This window comes from Gorilla gorilla, chromosome 12, assembly GCF_029281585.2.
Source record: "Gorilla gorilla gorilla isolate KB3781 chromosome 12, NHGRI_mGorGor1-v2.1_pri, whole genome shotgun sequence".
NCBI lineage: Eukaryota > Metazoa > Chordata > Mammalia > Primates > Hominidae > Gorilla > Gorilla gorilla.
In genome coordinates, this window is record NC_073236.2 from 107,200,340 (window position 1) to 107,217,473 (window position 17,134).

General features: G+C 40.7%; 1 protein-coding gene across 1 annotated transcript in view; it reads right to left on the minus strand.

Moving 5' to 3' along the window:
• Positions 1-17,134, minus strand: part of TTC27 (tetratricopeptide repeat domain 27) — a 194,919-nt gene that overhangs the window by 111,045 nt on the left and 66,740 nt on the right. The window contains exon 10 of the mRNA XM_004029080.3: positions 6,915-7,028. Coding sequence (XP_004029129.3) covers positions 6,915-7,028 — 114 coding nt within the window. The remainder of the gene's footprint in view (positions 1-6,914; positions 7,029-17,134) is intronic.

A 17,134-nucleotide genomic window follows, 5' to 3' on the forward strand; every position in this document is an offset into this window, starting at 1 on the left:
AATTGAAGATGCTAATCAACTACATCTTCACCTTCCCTCTTTGCTCTACACGGTGGGGCCCAGCTGTGGGAGTGGGGACAACAGACTGCCTCGGACTATCAGCTTTTTCAGCATCACCTCAGCTACAGAGCACCTAGCCTGAGGTCATGCCCCTGAGGCCGCCCATATCCAGTGATAGGGAAGAGAAGGCAGAGGACAGGTCCAGCCATTTCAGCCCAAGGAGACAGCAAAGTGGGGAATACTGTAGGCTCTACTGAGCCAACACCTCGGATTGACATTTTCTTCTGCTTCTTTCTATTTCTTTTCAACAGGTGTTGTACCCTAGTAACATGAATTTTGTGTTTAGATTTGGGTCCCATCCCCAAAATATCTCATTATGTATATGCAAACAATTCAAAGTCTGAAAACAATCCAAAATCCAAAACATTTCTGGTCCCAAGCACTTCAGATAAGGAAGACTGAACCTGTATCAACAGTTTTATCACCAGTGATATTAACCATAATCACAAGGTTATGGTAGTGTTTGCTAGTTTTTTCCACTGTAAAACTGACATCTTTCCCTTTCCATACTCCGTATTTTGGAAGTGAGTCATTAAGTCCAGCTCACAGTTAAGGGGTATTAATCTCTGCCTCTTGGAGGGGTATATATTTACATAAATTATTTAGAATTCTACTGTAAGGAAGATTTGTCCCCTCTCCTCCATTTATCCAAAATTTATCATTCATCAATGTTTATCATTCATTTACAACAATATGGACTCATGTATATTTATCTTATACTTTGAGTTATAATCAAATACAGTTGACTCTTGAACAATGTGGGGTTTGGGATGCCAACCCCCCTATGCAGTCACAAATCAGCATATGACTTTTGACTCCCTAAAAACTTAACTAATAGTCTACTCTTGACTGGAAGCATTACTGATAACATAAATAGCCAATTAACACATATTTTGTATGTTATATGTATTATATACCCAACAGGGGTATCCAAGGGAGCAGATAGAGTCATGGGTTCTCAGTTTCTATTTCTGGTTAAGCCAGGAGAAAGCCCCTTCCTCATCCCCCTTTTCCACTTATCATTAGAGACAGAAACTAAAAAAACATGGTTTCAGGCTGCTAAAAGCCTAAAACAACAAAACACAACAACAACAACAAAGTAAGGTGGGTTGGACAAGCTTAATATACTGCATTCTTACAATAAAGTAAGCTAGAAAAATAAAAAAAGAGGCCGGGCGCAGTGGCTCACACCTGTAATCCCAGCACTTTGGGAGGCTGAGGCAGGTGGATCATGAGGTCAGGAGTTCAAGACCAGCCTGACCAATATGGTAAATATGTCTCTACTAAAAATACAAAAATTAGCTGGTTGTGGTGGCGCACGCCTGTAGTCCCAGCTACTAAGAAGGTTGAGGCAAGAGAATCGCTTGAACCCAGGAGGCGGAGGATGTAGTGAGCCAAGATTGTGCCACTGTACTCCAGCCTGGGCAACAGAATGAGACTCCATCTCATTAAAAAAAAAAAAAAAAAAAAAAAGGTAGAGAAAAGAAAACGCTATTAGGAAAAAAAAGAGAAAATATATTTACTATTCATTAACTGGAAGTAGATCACCATAAAGGTCTTCCTCCTTAATGTCTTAACATCGAGTAGGCTGAGGAGGAGAAGCAAAAGGAGGAATTGGTCTTGCTGTCTCATGGATGGCAGAGGCAGAAGAAAACCCATATATAAGCGAACCTGTACAGTTCAAAGCAGTGTTGTTCAAGGGTCAACTGTACTATTTAATTTGCTGCTCAAATTGTTCTAGCTTTGACCACTGGGTTCTCTTTAGATTAGCTACTGTGTCCTTTTGACATACCTCATTTCTTTTTTTTTTTTTTTTTGTTAAGTACTACCTTACTTCCTGGCACTACAAGATGTTCCAGGTTCATCATTTTCCCTGCCCCAGCTGCCCCAATCCTAAAACCAGCCATCTATCCAAGGAGCTCTGCTACCCTTTGTTGAAGAATGATACTTAAAAAATAAAATCTGGCACTAGATGTGCTGGTTGCTACTGAGCTGTAAATGCTTCTAGGCCCTCTCAGTGGACAGAGCTATGGAATATATAAAACCTAAGGAATAATATTTGTATTTCTAAGAAGCATCAATAGAGCACCCTAAACTTAGTGAGGTGGCCATCAGAAATATTTTTAGTTCTAGAAATTAATAAAATATACTTCATTAGTTTTTTTTTAAACTTTGGAATAAGGGAATATTAATTAGGATATAGACTAAACTGCTATAACAAAAAGATCAAAAAGTAGACTTGAGCAAGACAGAATTCTGTTTCTCTTTCATTTACAAATGCAACAGTGCTATAGTTTGAATGTGTCCTCTAAAAGTTCACGTGTTGGCAACTTGGTGCCCAATGCAACAGTGGTGGGAGGTGGGGGCTCTACCCTCATGAATGGATTAATGCTGTTACCATGGGAGTGGGTTAATTACCATGGAAGTGGCTTTGTTATAAAAGGGAGCTCTCTCTCTTACATAGACTTCCTTTTGCCTTCTACCCTTCTGCCAGGGGATGACCCTCATCACATCCTGACACCATGCTCTTGGGCTTCCCAAGTCTCCAGAACTGTAAGAAACAAATTTCTTTTCTTTATAAATTACCCAGTCTGTGGTACCCTGTTATCACAGCAGAAAATAGACTAAAACAATGAATGGCTCAGAACTGCTAAAAGGGCTCAGCCACCTTCAAAACATCTCTGGTCTAAGCTGGCGGCCCAGTTCTCCTGATTTCCCAGCCAATGGGAAGGGACAAAGTGCCAGGACAGCGCACATTCCCTTTTAAGGGTATGACCCAGAAGTGGTACATATCACTTCATCCACATCCTACTGTTCACAACTTAGTCACCTGGCCTCTCCAACCTGCAAAAGAGGACAGGAAGTCATGCGCCTGGATAAAATTCAGGAGGTTCTATTACTAAAATAAAGAAGGGGGCCAGGCGCAGTGGCTCACGCCTGTAATCCAACACTTTGAGAGGTCGAGGCAGGTGGATCACCTGAGGTCAGGAGTTCAAGACCAGCCTGGCCAACATGGTGAAACCCTGTCTCTACTAAAAATACAAAATTAGCTGGGCATGGTGGCGCGTGCATGTAATTCCAGCTACTCAGGAGGCTGAGGCATGAGAATCGCTTGAACCTGGGAGGCGGAGGTTGCAGTGAGCCAAGATTGCACCACTGCACTCCAGCCTGGGCGACAAGAGTAACACTCTGTCTCAAAAACTAAAAGGCAAGGGAGCAGGGAGAATGGATATTGAGGTTCTAAAATTAGCATTCTCTGACAGAGAAAACCCACTTCTGTTTTTATCATAACATTCTGTCTGTGGATTTATTTTTAATACAGCAACAAATAATATGATTAATACTTATTCAAATGGGCTAAAATTTTGTCACAATAATAAATTAAGAATAAGATAGGCCGGGCGCAGTGACTCATGCCTGTAATCTCAACATTTTGGGAGGCTGAGGTGGGCAGATAACTTGAGGTCAGGAGTTCGAGACCAGCCTGGCCAACATGGTGAAACCCCGTCTCTACTAAAAATACAAAAATTAGCAAGGCATGGTGGCACATGCCTGTAATCCCAGCTACTCAGGAGGCTGAGGCAGGAGAATCGTTTGAACCCAGGGAGCAGAGGTTGCAGTGAGCCGAGATCATGTCATAGCACTCCAGTCTGGGTGACGAAGCAAGACTGTCTCAAAAAAAAAAAAAAAAAAAAGTAAGGTAAATAAGGAATGATAATGTAAGATTACACCCCATAAAATAAAACAGGAATCCATAAGTCCACAATCAAGTAAATAAATACATGGAAACATAAATGAGAAGAGAAAGCTCTTCCTTACAGTAGAATACCAATTTTAAAAATTATTAAATAATCATGGAATTAGAAAATTACCACTTGGCAATATATAATGCTAACTTATGCAGAGAAGATACATCAATAAATAGTAGGTGGCTCCCGCCTATAATCCAAGCACTTTGGGAGGCCGAGGCAGGAGGATTGCTGGAGGTCAGGAGTTCGAGACCAGCCTGGACAACATAGTGAGACCTTGTATGACGAATTAAAAAACTATCCAGGAACAGTTGCATGCACCTGTAGCCCTAACTAGTGGTAAGGCTGAGGGCTGAGACAGGAGGAATACTGGAGCACAGGAGGCAAAGGCTGCAGAGAGCAATGATCACACCACTGCACTCCAACCAACGCAACAGAGCAAGACCCTGTCTCTAAGAAGAAATAAGTGAATAAATACATACATTTTTTTAAAATGCTAAAACCTCCTCGTTAGTATAGTGGCAAATAAAAAATAAATAAATAAAAATGTAAAAAGAAAAGAACAAATGCTAAAACCTATGGGTGAAAGTTAGATGACAAACCAGATGGTCTCAGAGTAACTCCCTGTGTTAATCTGTTTTGTGTTGCTGTAAAGGAATACCTGAGGCTTGGTAATTTATAAAGAAAAGATGTTTATTTGGCTCATGGTTCTGCAGGCTGTACAAGCATGTACCTCAGCTACTGATGAAGCCTCAGGAAGCTTATAGTCATGGCAGAAGGGAAGGGAAGCAAGTGGATCACATGGCAAGAAAGGAAACAAAAGAGAAGCCAGGCTCTCTCAAACAAGCTCTCACATGAACTAACAGAGGGACAAGTCACTTATTACTGTGGGGAGGGCACTAGGATATTCATGAGGGGTCTGCTGCCTCCCGTGACCCCAACACCCCCAACCAGGCCCCATCTCCAACAATGGGAATCACATTTCAACAAGAGATACGGAGGGGACAAATACTCAAACTATATCACTTCCTGAAAATGTTTATTAATTACAATGGGAAAAGAGTAGAGTAACTTTACTCGGGGAGAAATCTCACAAACACAAGCTTACTGAATGATCAAATAACATCCCCAGTGACAGGATAAGTGAACATCACGTACCACCTGAGGGAAGAAGAGTACTACATCATTTCTACAATATGACAGCCAAAATTCTATGACCTGAATCAAATCATGAGGAAACATCAGACAAACTCAAACTGAAGGGCAGTCTCCAAAATAACTAGCCCATAATCTTCAAAAGCATCAAACCCATCAAGGTCAAAAAAGGACTAGGAATTTTTCTGGAATAAAGGAGCCTGAGAGGACATGACAGTGAAATGCCAGGCTTGGATCCCTGTGCTACAAAGGACGTTATGAGGACAAGTTGATAAAGCCTAAACAGGATCTCACGGTGAAGGCTATATGGGAATTCTTCGTACTGTTCTTATGACTTTTACGTAGGTTTGAAATTTTTATAAAATAAAAATAAATTTTTGGCCGGGCACAGCGGCTCACGCCTGTAATCCTAGCACTTTGGGAGGCAGAGGCGGGCAGATCACTGGAGGCCAGGAGTTCAAGACCAGCCTAACCAACATGGTGAAACCTCCATCTCTACTAAAAATACAAAAATTAGCCGGGCACGGTGGTGTACGCCTGTAATCCCAGCTACTCAGAAGGCTGAGGCATAAGAATTGCTCGAACCCCAGAGGTAGAGGTTGCAGCGAGCCCAGATTGTGCCACTGCACTCCAACCTGGGCAACAGAGTAAGACCCTGTGTCAAAAAAAAGTAAAAAAAAAAAATCACTTTCATTAATTACCATAGTCCGAATGTGTCCTCCAAAATATATATGTTGAAACTTAATGGCCAATATGAAAGTATTAGGCAGTAGGATGTTTAGGAAATTATTAAGTCCTGAGGGCAGAGCCCTCATAAGCAGGACTTTGGCCCTTATAAAATGGTGTAAAAGGATGGGTTCACTCTCTTCCACTCTTCTGTCATATAAGAACACCTAGACAGTGCCATCCATGAGCAATGAGGCTTTACCAGACACTGAATCTGCCAGCACCTTGATCTTAGACTTTCCAGCCTTTACAACTATGAGAACATGAATTTCAGTACTTTATAAATTACCTAGTCTCAGGTATATTGTTGTAGCAGCACAAACAGACTAAGACATTGACGTTACGAAATCCTACATCTATTGTAAGATTTTCCATTTTTCTTGGTAATAAATTTGCATCATGGATAGTTTAAGAGAAAATGTGTAAGAGAGACTAAATGCTATTGACTCACTGGATAGGAATAAACATTAGCATTAAATGAAGAACGGTACCTGAATATGGATTAATCTTACATGTGGTTAGTTCATTAGTGAATATTTTTTGCATCAGGATGAATTTTACTTCTTTATACAACCCATACCTATGGGGCTGCATATCTTTATTTATTAATTCTTATATTGTCTCTTTTAATGCTCACCATAAACCTGTAAGTGCCATTATTATTATTATTATTATTTGAGACGGAGTCTTGCTCTTGTTGCCCAGACTGGAGTGCAATGGCACGATCTCGGCTCACTGCGACCTTTGCCTCCAGGGTTCAAGCGATTCTCCTGCCTCAGCCTCCCGAGTGGCTGGGATTACAGGCACCCACCACCACGCCTGGCTAATTTTTGTATTTTTAGTAGAGACGGGGTTTCGCCATGTTGGCCAGGCTGGTCTCGAACTCCTCACCTCATGATCCACCTGCCTTGGCCTCCCAAAGTGGTGGGATCACAGGCGTGAGCCACCGCGCCCAGCCTAAGTGCTGTTATTATTATTAACCTCTTTTACAGATGATGAAAATGAGGTTTGGAGAGGTTAAATACCGAGTTCACAGAGCTGCTAAGTCACAGAGCTGGGCTTTGGAACCAAGAAGTTAAATTATAGAACTTATTCTCTAAACAGTAACAAATTATTTGAGTGAAATGTAAGCCATTTCATTCTTTCATTCATAGCAAACATGTATGCTTATTGATAGCAATAGAGAGTTGGAAGAAGCACACAAATTGCCACATTAATTCTTACCTGTGTCTGCCTCATTGCCCGTTCCACTCGGCGTGTACTTCCTTTCTCCAGTTTTGTCCGGAGGATCAAGGCTGATGTCTGAATGGCCCAGAACTTTGGTTGTGAAAGCAAACACTGATAGAAGTGGGAAGAAAAAAAACATAGAAAAGAGATAAGCTAGGTGATCTCATTCTGAATAGGACAAAATTAATTCTTCCAAAATATCAGGGTACAGTTAAACACAGATTTGAAAATATTCCCAGTTAACAAAAAGTTCTCTTTTTCTCAATTTGTATTACAGAAATCATTCTAAAACATATGAGAATGCTTTCTGGCATTTGTTAGGGTAGGGAGTCTCCAATTTTAATGAAAATGCATTCCTAGAAGGGGCATCTTAACAAAGACTGGCCTATATCAAAACTGAATATGCACACACTGAAACCTAACCCCAGAGAAAGCTGTGACCACCATCACTCAGAGAATATAGTAGAAATCATCCAATATGATCACAAATGTAGTGGGAAACAAAGTGAAAGTACTGGATAAGTGAAAACAGGGACAAAATGTCCTATGATAAACACTGACTCCTTAGTATAATGAGCACAATGTAAACTCTCTTTGATGACAACTTGGAATCTGATATTGTCTCGGTGATCATTCACAACAATTACTTTCAGTAAAGATTACCACAAATAAAGGAGAAAGACCTGTTTATTTATCTGAAAGTTGATGCCACCCTTGGTCCTTCTCTTGTTTCAAAAAGTCAGGTTTGGAAAACATCTTAGAGTACAATTAATCACTGAAAATCTAGCTACTCATTAGAAGTACCTGGGAAGCTTGGTATTTTAAAAGTATATCAGATCTCTGAGATCAGGATGTGGGTGTCAGTTTTGGTAGCTGGGTTTTTTTGTTTTTTTTTTTTTGTTTTTTTTGAGACAGGATCTCACTCTGTCACTGAGGCTGGAGTGCAGTGGCATGATCATGGCAAGCTACAGCTTCGGCTTCCTGAGCTCATGCAATCCTCCCACCTCAGCTACCCGAGTAGCTTGGACAGCAGGCCTGTACCACCATGCCCGGCTAATTTATTTTATTTTATTTTTTGTAGAGACAGGATCTCCCTATGTTGCCCAGGCTGGCATCAGTGTTTTTTAAAATACCCCCCAGGTAATTCTCAAGCGTAGCCAACTTTAAGAACTATTAGGCTAAGATAAAGTATTTGTCTTTTATCAAACTCATTCATAACTCCAAACTCTCATTAATGGTTAGCAAGAAGTCCCTCAGCCTGTGACTCCTTACAGTTCATTTCACTCATTTTTATTACCTGCCTGACTCCTATAAGGCACTTGAATTTTTAACCTCTAATCTAGACCAACTAACCTCTAATATAGACCAGCCCCCTTACAATAAGAGGAAAATGAAGCACCAACAGGTTAAATTACCTGCTCAATCTCACACCTCTATTAATAGCAAAAGCTGGTACTAACACTTAGTATCCTAAGTCCCAGAACACCTTTATATTATTTTATAACATTTTCTCTAAATAAACTTGTGCTCATTTAAATAGCTAAATTAAGATATGACTACTTCCTGGACATAGATGATACTACCAAAGAAACATTAGAAAGTAGAGTAATGTAAAAAGAGGACTTGGAGATGGTGAAGGAAGAGGAGTACATCAAGAATACATGAATAAGAGAGAAGAATCAAAAGAAGAGAACCTTAGTGAAATTTGTTCATTAACTCACTTGAGCACCTACTCCCTACATGGCAGTGTATACTAGGCCCTAAGGACAGAATAGCAAACAAAACAGACAGGATCCCTGCCCCCATAAAATATATATTCTAATCTTATTCTTCTATAATTAACTTTGCAAATTAAAATATTTTCATCCCCTTGAAATACAGTTTACAAGACTTAATGTATAACCTTATCTCGTTGGCCTCCATTAACTTAAATCTACAAAAAGAATGAATTTACCAACATAAATAGGTGCATATGGCCCTATAAAAATATGAAAGAGAAGACATTAAAAAAACTAATTCTTTAAAATGTACAACACTACTTGTCAGATTTTATTATAAAATGTGATCTCAAGACTTTTCAGGCAGGGCGTGATGGCTCACGCCTGTAATCCCAGCACTTTGGGAGGCTGACGCGGGTGGATCACCTAAGGTCAGGAGTTCGAGACCAACCTGGCCAACGTGATGAAACCCAGTCTTTAATAAAAATACAAAAAATTAGCCGGGCATGATGGCGGGTGCCTGTGATACCAGCTACTCAGGAGGCTGAGGCAGAAGAATCGCTTGAACCTGGGAGGTGGAGGTTGCAGTGAGCCGAGATTGCGCCATTGCACTTCAATCTAGGCAACAAGAGCAAAACTACGCCAAAAAAAAAAAAATTTTTTTTCAAAGGAAAAGACTTTTCTCATTAGGTAAATCTGCAAAACTGATTCCACTACCCATAACGGGCCACATCACTGCCTTCATTTTCTTTTCATCTTATTAAAGGGATTATCATCTATAATCCCATGACAACAAAATGGAAGAGTACTGAGGAAAAGGCTCTGTAAAACAGTGGGAAAAGTCTGCAGAGTGAAAGATTGAGAGGCATCCCAGCCCCACCAAGTGACCTGGGGAAGTTACTTGACCTCCCTGGGTGTCTCACTTTCCTCCTCTCTAAAATTGGAGGAGCATTCCCATCTCTCACAGAGTTGGGAGCATTAAGTAAGTAAGAATAAGTAAAGCTTAATGGAGCCTATGAGAGTTCCCACTGAAAAGCACATCTGGCCCCTCCAGGAGCTCTCCTCCTCCAGCGTTTACACTCACCCTTAACAGAAAATCCCTCTCTGGAGTGGGCATGGGCAACGGTGCTCACCTTCCAACCACACTGATCATTCTGCTAGCAACAATGGTGCAGTGCACAGACCAGCTCAGCCCATGGGCTTGTCAGAGTTAAAACCCACCTTTAAAAAGGTTGTCCTGAACGCTTGCACAGCAAAGGGATGAAATATCTTCCTTAGATAACAAAGACACACTGTTTTCTACACTGGTATGAGAACAAGAGGCTTGCCTAAGATTTTTATTTGAAGGTCAACCAAAACATTCTCACTAAATACTGAAAATAAGATACAATCTGACAGACATTTGAAAAGCTTTAAAGAAGGAACTAACTGGAAATAGCATCACTGAAGAATGTGATGATGTCTATTTGGCTGGGAGATATAAAGACTTGAGAAAGTCTTTCTGAAAGGAAGCAATGGCACATAGGCTATATTCAATATATTTTATAAAACACTGCTGCCCATGATGAGGTAAGAATTGATCATAATATGGGACATTGGGTAAGTAAGAAGAAAACTAAACAGGAAAGATGTTGGTTTATGAAGCTCTATTGACTTATTAGAAAATGGCATTTTAAAAAAATATCAGCAACCAAATGCAATGGAGAGAACACCAATCTAACCTACCTAAGCAGCAGGCCAACCCCAGCTGGTGAGAGCTCAAGCCATAATCTACATAAACATCTGGATAGAGTTAATTCAGAGTCTTCACCAAGCCCCCCAATAGGGGGTTACTGCTCTTAATTCCATTCCATTTAGAACTTGAGAAGTGATCACCCCAGTGCGTACAAGGCTGGCTCTGTCTCATTTAGGTCTTGGCCTTAATGCCACTCTGTGAGGGAGCCTTCTCAACCACCTCATCTAAGTGACTCCACCTCTATCCAGTGATTCTTTATAACTGCATCTAGTTTGGTTCCTCCAGGGCAGAAGTCCCAGCTATTTGATTCCTAGTGCCTTACATACTGTCGGGTGCACTGCAAGAAAGGGATAAAAAGACGGACAAAGAAAGAGACTTTTCTTCTGTCTTCTTTTACAAAGGGACAAGGGCATACAAAGGTGGTTCTTCGGAAACAGAAATGAAAACTAACAGTGACTGGTGCTCATGAAAATCCACCTAATAGATTCTTTTTTTGGGCATTCTCTAGATAGAATTGGGAACATATGCTCCCAAGGACATAATATTGTAAATAATAACTAGCTATCATGACATAATACTTTTATTACTGTGACCTAGGCAATCTGGGATTTATAAAGGCTTTTGTAAGGCAGCTCAGAAACTTAAACACTACTTAAAATATTTTTTCTTTAAGACAACACGTTCCTTGGCCGGGCGCAGTGGCTCACGCCTGTAATCCCAGCACTTTGGGAGGCCGAGGCGGGCGGATCACGAGGTCAGGAGATCGAGACCATCCTGCTAACATGGTGAAACCCCGTCTCTACTAAAAATACAAAAAAATTAGCCAGGCGTGGTGGTGGGCGCCTGTAGTCCCAGCTACTCAGGAGGCTGAGGCAGGAGAATGGTGTGAACCCGGGAGGCGGAGCTTGCAGTGAGCTGAGATCACGCCACTGCACTCCAGGCTGCGTGACAGAGCAAGACTCCGTCTCAAAAAAAAAAAAAGACAACACGTTCCAAATGCTAAAAAATAATAATAATAATAATAATAACTTTATGGCTGGGTGAGATGGCTTAACTGTAATCCCAGCACTTCGGGAGGCTGAAGTGGGAGAATCACTTGAGACCAGGAGTTTGAAATCAGTCTGGGCAGCATAGCAAGCCCCTGTCTCTACAAAAAAATTTATCAAATTTGCTGGGTGTGGTGGCATATGCAGGTAGTTCCAACTACTCAGGAGGCTGAAGTGGAAGGATCACTTGAGTCTGGTCAAGGCTGCAGTGAGCCATGATCACACTACTGCACTCCAGTCTGGGCTGAACAGAGTGAGACCCTGTATCAAAAATAATAATCATAATATTCCATTTGCTTCATGGCAAGTAATAATATAATAAGGTACCAACATAATGTGCTACCATGCTTTGTAAAAATCTACAAATTAAGAATAATTATTACTGGCCAGGCACAGTGGCCACTTTTGGGGCTGAGGCAGGCGGATCACTTGAGGTCAGGAATTCAAGACCAGCCTGGCCAACATAGTGAAACCCCGTCTCTATTAAAAGTAACAAAAATTAACTGGGCGTGCTAGTGCACACCTACAATTCCAGCCACTCAGGAGGCTGAGGTATGAGAATCGTTTGAACCCAGGAGGGAGAGGTTGCAGTGTGCCAACATCATTCCACTGCACTCCAGCCTGAGTGACAGAGTGAGACTGTCTCAAAAAAAAAAAAAAAAATTATTTCTTTCCTAAACTAGCTTGAATTCCTCTACCGTCCCAGCCATTATCTATGTGCCCTTGAATAAGCAGGTTAAGCTCTGTGTGACTAAAGATGTCTTATCCATAAGGAGAAAAATGTAGACTAAAAGTTGACCAACCACCTCCAAAATTCTGTAGTAATGAAGGGAAAATAAGTTCATCTTTGTTGAATTTTGGTTATTTTCTATTTTAACATTAAGCTAAATGCAATTATTACAAACTTCACATTTACTGAAATATCTTATAAACACATTTCTTTACTGTTCAGTAAAAGTGTAAGAAAGAAGTACTTGAGAACAGCTAAACTGCTCAGATGCCAAAAATTGGTAAAGATAAAAGAAGATGTTGAAAACACCAAATTGTGACTCATCAGGTTTGGAATGGTGTCTTACATATTGAGAGGTTAAATAAGCACAGAGTTTCAGCCTTGATAATAAGAGGCAATGAGTAACTGAATACATGGACCTAAATATAAGCTGATATAATTTGCTATTACCATAGAATTCTAGCTACCCACTATTTCTTTTTGTTTGTTTTTTTTGAGACAGGGTCTCACTCTATTGCCCAAGCTAAAGTGCAGTGGTGCAGTCTCGGCTTACTGCAACCTTCGCCTCGCAGGCTCAAGTGATTCTCCTGCCTCAGCCTCCTGGGTAACTGGGGCTACAGACACTTGCCACCACACCTGGCTAATTATTTTAATTTTCTGTAGAGACAGGGTTTCACCCAGGCTGGTCTCGAACTCCTGGGCTCAAGCAATGAGCGCATCTTGGCCTCCCAAAGTGCTAGGATTACAGGTGTGAGCCACCACGCCCATCGGCTACTCACTAATTCTCTGAGTGGATAACGAAATACATCAAGGAATAACAGGAACTGTAAAACTTTTAGTGACTGCTCTATATTCTGTAGAAGATACTTTATGCTATCTTTGTATGAAAAAAGTAAATCTAGGCATTAGAAAAAATTATCTCCAAATTAAATATAGTATTCCACATGATTTAGCAATTCCATTTCTGGGTCATGCCTGAAAGAACTGAAGTCAGATATTTGCATACCAATATTCATGGCAGCATTATACACATAGCCAAAAGGCAAAAACAACTCAAATGTTTGTGAAGGAATGGATCATAAAATGTGGTATAGGCTGGGCGTGGTGGCTCACGCCTGTAATCCTAGCAATTTCGGAGGCCGAGGCAGGTGGAACACTTAAGGTCAGTAGTTTGAAACCAGCCTGGGCAACATGGTAAAACCCAGTCTCTACTAAAAACACACAGAAAAATTAGCTGGGCGTGATGGTGGGCACCTGGAATCCCAGCTACCTGGGAGGCTGAGGTAGGAGAAGTGCTTGAACCCAGGAGGTGGAGGTTGCAGTGAGCCGAGATCGCACCACTGCACTCCAGTCTGGGCGACAGAGTGAGACTCTGTCTCAAAAAATAAAAAATAAATAAAATAAAATAAAATAAAATAAACAAAAATGTGGTATAGAAACAACAGAGTATCAATCCGCTTTAAAAAGGAATAGCATTCTGATATACACAACACAGACGAACTTTGAGGACACCATGCTGAGTGAAGTCAGTCACAAAAGAACAATTATTATTATTTTTTTTTGAGGTAGAGTCTCGCTCTGTCACCCAGGCTGGAGTGCAGTGGTGCAATCTTGGCTCACTGCAACCTCCGCCTCCCAGGTTCAAGCAATGCTCCTGCCTCAGTCTCCCAAGTAGCTGGGATTACAGGTGCATGCCACCACGACCGGCTAATTTTCGTATTTTTATTTGTTTATTTATTTTTACTTTCATAATATTTTATTTTTTGAGATGGAGTTTTGCTCTTGTTGCCCAGGCTAGAGTGCGATGGCGCCATCTCGGTTCACTGCAACCTCCACCTCCTGGGTTCAAGGGTTCAAGCGATGGTCCTGCCTCAGCCTACCGAGTAGCTGGGACTACAGGCACCCGCCACCACACCCAGCTATTTTTTTTTTTTTTTTTTTTTTTTTTTTGAGATAGAGCCTTGCTCTGTCACCCAGGCTGGAGTGTGGCGGCGCGATCTCGGCTCACTGCAACCTCTGCCTCCAGGGTTTAAGTGATTCTTCTTTCTCAGCCTCCCGAGTAGCTGGGACTGCAGGCGCGCACCACCACGCACGGCTACTTTTTGTATTTTTAGTAGAGATGGGGTTTCACCATATTGGCCAGGCTGGTCTTGAACTCCTGACCTCGTGATCTGCCCACCTCGGCCTCCCAAAGCGCTGAGATTACAGGCGTGAGCCACCGTGCCTGGCCTAATTTTTTATATTTTTAGTAGAGATGGCATTTCACCATGTTGGCCAGGCTGGTTTTGAACTCCTGACCTCAGGTGATCCACCCGCCTTGGCCTCCCAAAGTGTTGAGATTACAGGCATTAAGTCACCATGCCTGGCCTACAAAAGAACAAATATTTTATGATTCCCCTTAAACAAGGTACCTAGAGTAGTCAAACTCATAGGGCTAGAAAGTAGAATAGTAGTTGCAACAGCTAAAGGGAGGGGAGAAAGGGAGTTATTGTTTAATGGATACAGAGTTTGGAAAGCTGAAAAAGTTCTGCTTATTGATAATACTGATGGTTGCACAACACTGCGAATGTACTTAATGCCACTGAACTGTACCCTTAAAAATGGTTAAGATGGTACATTTTGTGTTATGTATATAAAAAAATATGTATTTTACAAAACCACTACTGTCAAAATCCTTAAAAAGACAGAGCAGGCTGGGCGTAGTGGCTCACACCTGTAATCCCAGCACTTTGGGAGGCCAAGACAGGAGGATTGCTTGAGCCCAGGAGTTTGAGATCAGCCTAAGCAACACAGCAAGACCCTGTCTCTAGAAAAAATAAAAAATAAAAAAAATAAACCTGGTGTGGCAGTGCACACCTCTGGTACCAGCTACATGACAGGCTGAGGCAGGAAGATCGTTTGAGCCTGGGAGGTCCAGGCTGCAGTGAGCTATGTTCATACCAGTGCACTTCAGCTTGGGCAACAGAGCAAGACCTTGTGACAAAAAAAAAAAAAAAAAGAAAGAAATAGCAATCTTACATTCAAATTTTGTATTGCTAAAAACATAAACAGAACATATAAAGACAGAAATATAATTACACCCAAAGTAATATTTCATTACTTTTTTAAAGTCACTAATAATTTCTTATTTTTTTTAATAGAGATGGATCTTACAATGTTACCCAGGTTGGTCTCAAACTGCTGGCCTCAAGTGATCCTCCTGTCTTGGCCTCCCAAAGTGCTGGGATTACAGGCATGAGCCACTAGGCCTGGCTACTAATAATATTTTGTATGAAGCATCCAGTATGCATATATACCACGCTCCCAAATTTCAGAATTTTTTTTCCCAAAAGCTGGGTTATTTTAGCACATGAAAAGCCTCTGATATGTTTCTGTATAGTTAATTATAGTAAACACTTTAATTTCAATTATTTATTTCTCCCAAAGGACACATTTTTATGAAGATATAAAATACTACATGTTGTTAATTCTTATAATTCATATTTTTATTCCAATAATTCATACTCATTTCTTAGAAATGCTAAGAAAATTTCTGAACAGTTCTCTCTAAAACTGGTCCTAAATAACAGAGATTACCAAAAGGCTGACGACTAGAGAGTTAGCCTCTTGTTCTCAGAAAAATGCAGTAACTACTCAACTGCAAAAGCCTCTACAACGGTGGTTCTAACCAGAATTTTATTTGTTCTCGATACAAGTTTGCTGTTTTTGCTGTTTTGTTATTCATTTTATTTATTAGTTTTATTTAATAAACATTTATATAACACATTCTATGTGCTGGTCAGGCACTAGTCTAAGTGCTTCACAACAGTAATGGTATCTTTTCATAAAAAGAAGTGCTAACTATGGTCCAGCGTACCATTTTTTGTTTTGTTAGAGCTTTACTGTCCTGTTTGACTGTCCTAAGGTCTCAGAGATGTTCTCCTACATTCATCCTCTAAGAGCTTTATAGTTTTGCTTTTCACTTTTATATATTTGATCTACCTGGAATTATGTTTTATATACAGTATGATGTAGGGGTAAGATGCCCATTTTTCTTATAGGTATATAAATTATCTAGTAATATTTATTGAAAAGTCTATCTTTTCTCACTGTTTTACAACTCCACCTTTGCCATAAATCACATGAACTGTATATGTATGGATCTGTTTCTAGACTACTGGTTGATTTATATTTCCTTGTGTCAAAATGTCTTAATTCTGTGTTTTTAAAGAGCATAAAAATAACTTCAAGAGCTTGTTAAAACACAGAGTTCTTGGCTCCAACCTCAAACGTTCTGACTGAACAGGGTTTAGGGTGGAGCCGGAGAAATTCCGTTTCTAACAAGCTCCCAGGTGACGCCGATGCTGCTGGTCCAGGGACCCCAATTTGATGAGCACTGTCTTAAAATAGGTCTTGCTATCTGACAACAGAAGTCCTCCCCTCCAGCTCTGTTCTTCAAACTGCCTGAGCTATATCCTTAGTCCTCTGCATTTCCATATGAATTTCAAAGTCAGCTTTAGCTTCACGAAAAAACAACAGAAACAATAAAAACAACAAATTTAAAGTTCTGGGACTTTCTTGAGGATTGTATTAATTATGTAGGTTAATTTGGAAAGACTTGAAATTTTAAAACATGAAGTCCTCATGAACAAGACATATCACTCCGTTTATTTACATCTTCATTAATTTATCTTAATTATGTTTTATAGATTTTTTTTTTTTTTTTTTTGAGACAGAGTCTCACTCTGTTACCCAGGCTGGAGTACAGCAGTGCAATCTCAGCCCACTGCAACCTCCGCTTCCTGGGTTCACACGATTCTCCTGGCTCAGTCTCCCAAGTAGCTGGGATTACAGGCGTTCACCACGACGCCTGGCTAACTTTTTTTTGTATTTTTTGCAGAGACAAGATTTTACCATGTTGGCCAGGCTGGTCTTGAATTCCTGACCTCAAGTGATCTGCTCACCTCGGCCTCCCAAAGTGCTGGGATTACAGGTGTAAAGCTCCGTGC